This window comes from Saimiri boliviensis, chromosome 4, assembly GCF_048565385.1.
Source record: "Saimiri boliviensis isolate mSaiBol1 chromosome 4, mSaiBol1.pri, whole genome shotgun sequence".
NCBI lineage: Eukaryota > Metazoa > Chordata > Mammalia > Primates > Cebidae > Saimiri > Saimiri boliviensis.
Window position 1 is genome coordinate 17,613,804 of NC_133452.1, and position 10,369 is coordinate 17,624,172.

Genomic DNA, 10,369 nt, shown 5'->3' on the forward strand with positions numbered 1-10,369 from the left:
GGTTTGATCTCCTAGCATGATAATTTTCAATGAATTTCTTTCTGTTTTGTGCTTCCTTTAGGATGGAGAAAGAACTATCATCCTTTCTGACTTGGTTAGAGCGTTGTGAAGCTATAGCCAGTTCCCCAGAAATGGACATTTCTGCAGACAGAGTCAAAGTGGAAAGTGAACTTCAGTTAATTCAGGCAAGTTCAAGAAAGTGTGAGGAAAGAAAAACAAAATGCTTTTGTTACAGTTACATTGTTTTTTAAAATAAAGAAATAAAATAAATAAATTTGTGTCTTCCTTCTTGCATTGATTTTGTGATTCCTGATGCATCATTTGACATCAAGGTGTTCCAAAAAGAAGAAAGCAACCATGACCTGAAAGACAGAGAAACTAACAATGAGAACTTTGTGATGATCAGTTTCTATGATGTGTTAGAAAATCCTGTAATGGAATGTCTGGCATCTGAATATAAATGACTTGGCAAAGGAATTGAGGAAAGGATGGGTAGGAATATAGATGAAAAGAGGTTAGCTATCAGTTCATAATTTCTGAGCCTGGAAATAGGTATAATCTCTCTACTTTGGTACGTAGTGAATTTTGGGCAATAAAGGGTGTTCTTTTAAAGAAATAAGAAATAGGATGTAAAAGGAAGTCACAGTAATGATTATTTTTATGCAAGAAAAAAATGAATAAGCACAAATGTAGGTAATGGGTAGAAAGATAAAGTTTATTTCATACCTGAAGAAGTCAATTTTTTAAACTAAAAGAAAGAAAATCTTTGAGTATAATTGAAGCTAAAGACAATATCACTGATTTCTAGAGATTAATATCTTGCCATAAATAATGCTATCTATGCCAGAAAATCCAACAGTCAAAAATGTTTCTCAAAAGAGATTTGTTGCATTATAGATTTATATTCCAACTTTCTCCCATCAACTTTCATAAGGCATTTAAGAGGAAGCTGTGTTCTTTTACCTTTTGTAACTGCTTCTCTGAAAACTCTGTCACCAGCGTCTGTAGCATCTGAATCTGTTGCCCCACCTCTAAATGTTCTCCTTCCTTGACTTGGGTGGGTACTCCATTCTCCTGTTTCTCCTGACTTTCTGGTTTATTAAACACTGATGTCTGCACTCATCTTCCACCAAGTCCCTTCTCAGAAACCCATAGTGACTGTTTATAAAATAAAGGGCAATCCTGATCCACAATCTGGTTCCTATCTTCTTTCAAATACACATGGGGCATTCCCAGAAGCGACATCACAGCTCTTTTTCTTATAAATGCGGACATTGACACAAGGCTACCTGGGCATTAAAACTGTTGCTACACATCTCCACGTGGAAACTAGGTGCCATATGACTGAGAGGACTGCAAACTCTGTTGCTTCTGCATCCTGACACTGCATCAGTAAGGCAGCCTCACCTCGTGGGCTGGACCTGACTTGTGCAATCCCAGCTTTTGGCTCTGCATCCTGCCCTATTTCTTTCCGTTGTACCCAGTGTAAGCAGCAATTCTGCTACATGGTCTTACCTGTCATCCACAGGCTGTGTACTCCTTCCTCTAATTCCTTTAGTGATCTTGCATGTATTACATGTGTGGCCTCACTAGGAAGGGAAGGAAAGCATTTCTACAAGCATCTACTTACTGTCTGCTATGCTGTACCTATCATTTTACTTAACATCCTTTTTCTTATTGTTACTAATTTATTGGAGTCTTTATATTTTAGCTCTTATTAGGTAGGAGCCACAACTTTTATGCACATCACAGCCCTTAAGAGACTCACTGCCTGATTACATTTTTAAATGAAGGTGTTCTATTGCTTAAAAGTAAAATGAAGAGACCTTAAGTTCTCCCATTTGGCCTAATCTAGTCTCTAAACAGAGAGGGAGAACATGTCCCAGGCTACAATGCATCTCTCTTACTGTTAGCTATGCACTGATCTCTCTGGCAATAGTTTTTCTTCAATTCTCTTTGCCTACTCAGTCTCTTCATCCTGAAAGAAACTCTACAGGTTCTTGATTTGCCTAACTTATAACTCAGACTCCAGAAAAGTTATTCAGGTTTCAGTCACATATTATTACTTGATTCAGAAATGGATCCACTTAACCTTTAATGGAATGGAACCAAATTCCAAATGGATCCAAGTGGACCCATTTCTAAATCAAATAATAAAAGCTCTCTTCAGCCTGGCCCCAGTGACTTCCATTTTGCAAAAATGCAAATCCTCTGGGCAAGAACCCCCTGTGTTGCATGGTCCTTACTTTTCATTCATGTTGGGATGAGATCCGTAATGTCTTCTTTGTTTCAGGCACTGCAAAATGAAGTTGTATCCCAGGCCTCATTCTATAGCAAACTTTTGCAACTGAAGGAAGCATTGTTTTCAGTAGCCTCCAAAGAGGATGTGAAAATGCTGAAACTACATTTGGAGCAGTTGGATGAGAGATGGAGAGATTTACCACAGATAATTAGCAAAAGGTGGGTTCTAAAAGATAAATCTTCAAATATTGTTCATTTGTTTTTAAACGATGATCATATAAATTAAGAAAGCATAGTTTTGTTTACTTTTGACTCCAACTACTCAACTGATAACTGCAGAAGGGAAGAAAACGTTCATTTTGAAAATCAAGGTCCACAAAGCTGAGCATTTCTAATAAATCCCAATTCACAATTTAGTCTTAAAGTAAGGGCAAGTGATTAAACCAGTTGAAATAGATGAAAGAGAGTAGGATTACTAATGTTTGTATTATTTATTACATAAGCTGCTTTGTGTGGGAAAAATGGTACCTAAAATACCATTTCATGTGACATTTCTCAACCAGAGGCATTTTATACACATATGCGGGTATATTTCATTTTAATATAGATCTTTTGGAGTGAGCAAGATAAATTTAACCTTTCTGTCCATTTAAAAAATTCATCCACTCAGCAAATATTTATTGAGTTTCCACAATGAGTAGCATACTCTTCTATGTGCTGGAGATAGCAGCAATAAAGAGTTCCATCCCTTACTTTTACAGAGCTTATATTTTTTCTATCATTTATTTATTCATGTACTCAATCAATCAACAAATATATATTAGGTACTTGCTGAGTACAAGGTACCATATCAGGACCAGGAGCCATAAAAATAAACAAAACCTAACCCCAAATAATTTACATATTAGTGTAGGAATAACAAGGGGTGAACACGAAGTATTGCAGGAACAGAAAAGGGACATTCGAATGGGTTCAGAAATTTACAGAAAGATTTGATGCCAACTCTTGAATGGAGAGCAATTTTGTAAAAACAAAGCAGTATCTGCCCTCTGCCTATCCCTTAGAGGGAAACTAAAGAGCTTTTAAAGTGATACAAATGTGTGAAGGTGTTTAAAATATAATGTATGCATATAAGGGTAATGTGTAGAGGATTTTGTAAATATTAAAACATAAAAACTGATTTAAAAGTTGAACTTTGGAGACAAATCATTTTAATAAATACTAGTGTTTGATGAAGGTATTCGTTTTAATATGTCTGGATTTTGATCTCTGATCACCTATTATTTATTAACTAATTCATTTATTACAAATGCTTTGATAATCTGTGATGATATCCCAGGCAAATTTTTAGGTGCTGGGGATACAGCAGTAAGCAAGGCAGATACAGTCCATACTCTCATGGTATGGAGAGAGGGGAGGAGGGAGCTGGGGGGAAAATAAATATACAATTAAACAAGTGAACAAACAGGACAATTTCAGGCAACGTTCAGTGTTATGAAGACAACAAAAGAGGGTGGCGTGACAGGGACTCAGGCCAGTGTATCTTTAGAATGGGGGTCAAGCAAGGCCTCTCTGGGGAGATGACACCTGATTAACATCTGTGTGCTGTGCAGGAAGCAGACCCACACAGGCAAAGGGTGCAAAAATGGCGAAAGCTCTAAGGCAGTAATGAGTTGGTTATATTGGGAGACAGAGAGGTCAATGGGAAGGTGGGGCAGAGCTGTGTCAGATGAGGCCAGAGAAGTAGATAATGTGAGGTTTCTTGTAGACTACAGTAAGGAGTTTGGGGTTTTGCCTTCTTAACTGCAACGGGAAACTACCTAGTGTTTAAGCAAGATGGGTAATGCTCTATTACATGAAATCATGTCTAGTTATTATCTAGAGAGTAGATTGTAAGGAGCCAAAGGTGGGAGGGAGGAAGCCAGTTAGAAGGCTATTGAATGTCAGGCAAGAAGTAAAGAATTGGGACTATAGGTGTGAGCCTCTGCACCCAGCCATGGAAGTTTTTTCTTAGCCCAATAGTATCATCTCCAAAGTTATCAGAAAATCTGTATTTAAGAGTACTTCTAAGAGTCCTTTCCATAAATTTTCTTAAAGAAAAAGCAAATTTTGGATAGCAGCTGACTATAAACCACTTTTTGAGAAGAATAAAAGTAAAACAATAATTGTCTACAGATGACAAAAGTCTTAGGCTAGCCATGGTTAAAGATACAATGGATTAAAAAATTTGGTTACTTCCATGGCACACAGCAATTTAACCTAACAATAATTATTACTGATAACATATACTAAGTCATCAAAATTCTAGGAATTTCATGCAGTTTCAGGACATACATTGTGCTGAGAGGATATCTATAGATTAGATGTTCTTATAAAAAACATCTCACATCAGGGTGGATGGTGGCAATGTGAACTGAGACAGGGAAGACTTTGAGTAAAGCAGGATTTGGGAAGTAAAAATCATCAAGAGGTATAGGGTGTTCATGTATGACAACATTGCTTTTGCCCTTGGGTAAACTTAATTCCCAAAATATATTATTAATCCTTTCTGTTCACTTATGGGACATCTTAACTTTAATACTTGGTCTACATAGGATTCGTTTTCTTCAGTCTGTGGTTGCTGAACACCAGCAATTTGATGAGCTGCTGCTTTCCTTTTCCATCTGGATTAAGCTGTTTCTCAGTGAATTACAAGCTACTTCTGAGATTAGCATAATGGACCATCAAGTAGCTCTTACTCGCCACAAGGTAAAGTGTGTTCTTTTAAGATTGAAGAAGAATTTTTTCATAAAAGAGAGTTCTCAAATTAAAAAAAAAAACATGCAACACTTAAAAAAAATTTTAATGGTGGAAACTTGACTTTTATTTATATGAAAATATTTTAATAATTGAGTATATGAATTAAAGCAATAAATTATGCAGACAAGCAGATAAAGCCACTTTAGATAAAATTGGCAATTTTCTTAAGAAACTGTCTCTTCACAGTGGAGCAAATGATTTCTAGTATAAAGCGATAAGAATGTTCCTTTTTAAGTTTCCCAATGTGTTTTAATTTCAATGCTGAATTCAAATACTTTAATGATATAGTTTTCTGAATTACTGTTTGCTTTACTTTCATTACTATGGAAATAAAACAAATTAGTTTTATTTATTTTTCTTGGTCCAGTAGTATAATTGCCAAAGTTACCAGTACTTGTGAGTCCTTTCCATGAATTTCCTTAAAGAAAAAGCAACAAATAGTTTTATTCAACAAATTTGTTTTCTTTCAGTTACTATTCATTTCACTTCAATACTGAAAACTAATACTGAATTCAAATACTTAATGATATAGTTTTTCTGAATTACTATTCAGCTTTAAAGTAATTTAAAACTTATTTCCCTTATTTATAAATTTTGCATATGAAGGATGAAAAGAATTTTCCCCTGCCCTCTGAAGGTTCAATTAATTTCAGTCTATGAAAGAAACTGACAATAGACCAATTAACAGGAGAAATGGCAAACACATTTACTATGTGCATATTGTATGGGAGCCTCACAAAATGTGAGACTCAAAGGATAACCAGATGACTAAAGTTTTTATGCCATACAGAAAGAAATTGGGGCTGGGGCTTCAGGAGAATGATAGGGACAAGCTATGGAAGGGTGAGGGGAGGAAATGCACCATGAACAAAGGCTGTCTTATGCAGAAAAAGTTACTTAGGCAGCATACCTCAGAATTACAGATGGCAGGCTGTGCTAAAAGTCTCTCTGAGTGAGGTGTCAGACTGTAAGGGACTTTCCTGTGGGTTAGTCTTCCCTAGTTGATGATTATATTTTTTTCTAGAGAAACTTTCCTTAGTCAGATAAGGGAGCCTCAAGAAAAGCTCTTCTTTGAATTTGCTGCTCCTCAGGTTCTCTCAGTTTAAAGTCCAAACTAGCATATTTTAGGGTATCACTTTCTGAGTCCCAACACATTATATCTATTCTGGTACTAGAAAACATTGGAAAATTCAGATATTGATCATAAAGCATTGAAATAATGGAGATAAGCTACATAGTACACATATAGCAACACTGAACAATAAAACATTTCATATTTATTGACTGTTCACTCCTTGCGGGGTTTGCTAATTGATCCTGTGGCAGGGAAAAGCAACTTTCTCCTACCTTCAGGATAGGAGGTAGTTTTACATCTTGGAGGAAGATACTCAGGAAATTTAGGCTCTACCCTCCAAAGAGACTGAGAGCGAGCAGCTATCTTCACTTCATTTCAAAGAGATGGCTCCCTGGTCCTTCAGAAAAACGTTCCAGAGGTGGAAAACTGGCCAGAGCTCTAAGAAGATTAACCTCTCAAAGGGGCAGAGACTGAATTTACAATTACAAGTTTTCTAAAGTAAATGCTCTAAGAAAGGTCGAGATCTGCAGTCAAGAGGAAGCTATCTTGTAGTCAAACTGAGGGGAGCCTTAAAGTCATTGTTGTCAAGATTAAGACAGATGATAATTTCTTTTTAATGGGAACCATGATGAGAATGTTGCCAATTTTCTGCTAGATTTTAAGCATGATTTATTGTAAGCTAGTAAAATTTCCTATGCAGCAGGCTTGCATAAAATATAACTCTGATTTGGAACTAATTTAATTGAAAAAGATATCTTCATGGATTTTGTGGATAGAAATTGTTAGTTAAAAAAAAGAAACCTTTAGATTTTGAAAGACCTGTATGTATACACATATACATCTTCTAAATGTTTAAATTTAAAATTTTTAAATACATGCATCTTTTAAAATTTTAAAGTTAAAATATTAAAAAATATAAGATATCTAAATACAAATATTTGTATATAAATATATACATATATGCATCTTTAAAATGTTAAAATTAAAATGTAAAATATATATAGGCATCTTTAAGAATATTCCAATGTTTTTATTTCTTTTAACTAACAATTTCTATCCACAAAGAATTTTTTTTCAGAGAATTAATTACATAGTTCCAAAACAGAGTTGAGTTTTATGTGAAATATGTGAATCAGCAAAACAGAAAATTTTGTGAATTTTCTAAGATTCACTGTAGATGACCTTTAAGTACTACACTATCCATGGCACTTAAAATAGATCTTCACGTCACAAATCCTGTAGAATATCTCTGTCGTAGACTGTAGTGTATCAAAGGAATCAATAATTCTCTCTTCCCTTCCAGGACCACACAGCAGATGTAGAGAGCAAAAAGGGCGAATTGCAGAGTCTGCAGGGTCACTTAGCAAAGCTGGGTTCTCTGGGCCGAGCTGAGGACCTCCATCTCCTGCAGGGCAAGGCTGAGGACTGCTTCCAACTGTTTGAGGAGGCCAGCCAGGTTGTGGAGAGGCGGCAGCTTGCCCTGTCCCATTTGGCAGAATTCCTCCAGAGCCATGCCTCTCTGTCCAGTGTGCTCCACCAGCTGAGGCAAACGGTGGAAGCAACCAACAGTATGAATAAGAACCAGTCTGATCTGATAGAAAAGAACCTCAATGATGCTATTCAAGATGCTAAAGCATTAGAATCTACTGCTGTCAGTCTTGATGGCATTCTTTCCAAAGCCCAGTACCATCTGAAAAGTGGTAGCTCTGAGCAGAGGACTTCCTGCAGAGCCACAGTTGATCAGCTCTTTGGAGAGTTAGAGAGGATCCAGAACCTTCTGGGAACCAAGCAGAGTGAGGCAGATGCCCTGGCAGTGTTGAAAAAAGCATTCCAAGACCAGAAAGATGAGCTGCTGAAAAGCATTGAGAACATTGAAGAAAGGACTGACAAAGAACGACTGAAAGAGCCTACTCGTCAAGCTCTTCAGCAGAGGTAAAGGAAACTGTCACAGCCACCTGCCTCTTTCATTTTGTATTTGTTCTGGAATTAACTTTTACACAAAATTTTATGAGTACCTTGAAAGGAAAATAGAAACTCAGGATCCCAATTCACTCTACCAAAAGAAGGAAATATAGTTGAGAGCTGAGTCATGCAAGAAGCTGCTTTTCCTTTTGTTCCTAAGCAGAGAGGTACAGAGAAAAGGTCAAATATCTCCATAGGTAGCTACTCTACGTGTTCACCTTATCTTAGGTAAAGTGCTGATTTAATGAGCACGAGATGAATTCATAATTGACTATTCACTGCCTGCTTCATTTCTCTTGCAGCACATGAATTAACCTTATGCTCTCTCTTTCCCCTCTAGCCCACTTTCCCCTTTAAGTGTTGAAGCCCTCAAAATCATCTTTGGAGAAAGGTATAGAACACAGACTGATTCTGTGATTTCCTGTTTGTTTCTTTCAGGCATGTCCTTAACCTTGGCAAAATCAACTTCTAAATTAATTGAGAACTGTCTCGGATACTTTTTTGTTTGCAGTACCATATTTAGCAACTTTTTAATTTTTTTTTTACCAGTTTGAAGATAAGATTAATGACTAATTTGACACTTGAGAAGTACTAAAATTTCTTTGGATTCCTTAAGGATTTCCCTAAAGTCTGTTTATGTGCAAAAAATATGTAGATCCTATTATCTATTTTTTTATTGCATTTTAGGTTTTGGAGTACATGTGAAGAACATGCAAGATTGTTCCATAGGTACACACATGGCATTGTGATTTGCTGCCTTCCTCCTCCTCACCTATATCTGGCATTTCTCCCCATGCCATCCCCCCCAACTACCCACCCCCTGCTGTCCCTCCCCTATTTCCCTCCAACAGACCCCAGTGTGTAGTGCTCCCCTCCCTGTGTCCATGTGGTTTCACTGTTCAACACCCGCCTATGAGTGAGAACATGCAGTGTTTGATTTTCTGCTCCTGTGTCAGTTTGCTGAGAATTGTGGTTTCCAGGTTCATCCATGTCCTTACAAAGGACGTGAACTCATCGTTTTTGGTGGCTGCATAATATTCCATGGTGTATATGTGCCACATTTTCCCTGTCCAGTCTATCATCGATGGGCATTTGGGTTGATTCCAGGTCTTTGCTATTGTAAACTGTGCTGCAATGAACATTCGTGTGCATGTGTCCTTATAGTAGAACGATTTATAATCCTTTGGATATATACCCAGTAATGAGATTGCTGGGTCAAATGGAGTTTCTATTTCTAGGTCCTTGAGGAATCGCCACACTGTCTTCCACAATGGTTGAACTAATTTACACTCCCACCAATGGTGTAAAAGTGTTCCTATCCTCTCCAGCATCTGTTGTCTCCAGATTTTTTAATGATTGCCATTCTAACTGGTGTGAGATGGTATCTCAGTGTAGTTTTGATTTACATTTCTCTAATGACCAGTGATGATGAGCATTTTTTCATATGTTTGTTGGTCTCATGTATGTCTTCTTTTGTAAAGTGTCTGTTCAAATCCTTTGCCCACGTTTGAATGGGCTTGTTTGGTTTTTTTCTTGTAAATCTGTTTTAGTTCTTTGTAAATTCTGGATATCAGCCCTTTGTCAGATGGGTAAACTGCAAAAATTTTTTTCCCATTCTGTTGGTTACCAGTTCACTCTAACGACTGTTTCTTTTGCTGTGCAGAAGCTGTGGAGTTTGATTAGGTCCCATTTGTCTATTTTGGCTTTTGTTGCCAATGCTTTTGGTGTTTTGGTCATGAAGTTTTTGCCTACGCCTATGTCCTGAATGGTTTTGCCTAGATTTTCTTCTAGGGTTTTTATGGTGTTAGGTTTATGTTTAAGTCTTTAATCCATCTGGAGTTAATTTTAGTGTAAGGTGTCAGGAAGGAGTCCAGTTTCTGCTTTCTGCACATGGCTAGTCAGTTTTCCCAACACCATTTATTAAACAGGGACTCCTTTCCCCGTTGCTTGCTTTTGTCTGGTTTGTCAAAGATCGGATGGTTGTAGATATGTTGTGTTGCCTCCGAGGCCTCTGTTCTGTTCCATTGGTCTATATATCTGTTTTGGTGCCAGTACCATGCTGTTTTGATTACTGTAGCCTATTATCTATTTTTAAACAATTTTTTACCGATGGGAGAAGGGACTCATCTTCTATTACAAAAATGAAGGCAGAAGAGAAAGGGAGTGATCCTAGCAGTTTTTGTGGTAAAAATATGTAGGAGGGAATTCCTTGCTGGTGGCTGATAGCCTCTTGGTAAAGACTGGCGTAAGCTCGTTAATTCAGAGGTGTGGTAGATGTTAGAGGAGAGAAAA

General features: G+C 37.1%; 1 protein-coding gene across 23 annotated transcripts in view; it reads left to right on the plus strand.

The window, feature by feature from the left end:
• The window catches only part of SYNE1 (spectrin repeat containing nuclear envelope protein 1), a 518,258-nt gene that overhangs the window by 198,905 nt on the left and 308,984 nt on the right, over positions 1–10,369 (plus strand). For 17 of the 23 annotated variants that reach the window (XM_074397242.1, XM_074397246.1, XM_074397241.1 and 14 more), the window contains 6 exons: positions 62–185; positions 2,294–2,460; positions 4,836–4,989; positions 7,419–8,047; positions 8,418–8,468; positions 8,765–8,806. In XM_074397242.1, the coding sequence (XP_074253343.1) occupies positions 62–185; positions 2,294–2,460; positions 4,836–4,989; positions 7,419–8,047; positions 8,418–8,468; positions 8,765–8,806 (1,167 nt within the window). The remainder of the gene's footprint in view (positions 1–61; positions 186–2,293; positions 2,461–4,835; positions 4,990–7,418; positions 8,048–8,417; positions 8,469–8,764; positions 8,807–10,369) is intronic. The other 6 variants (XM_074397255.1, XM_074397265.1, XM_074397253.1 and 3 more) reach the window with 2 other exon arrangements.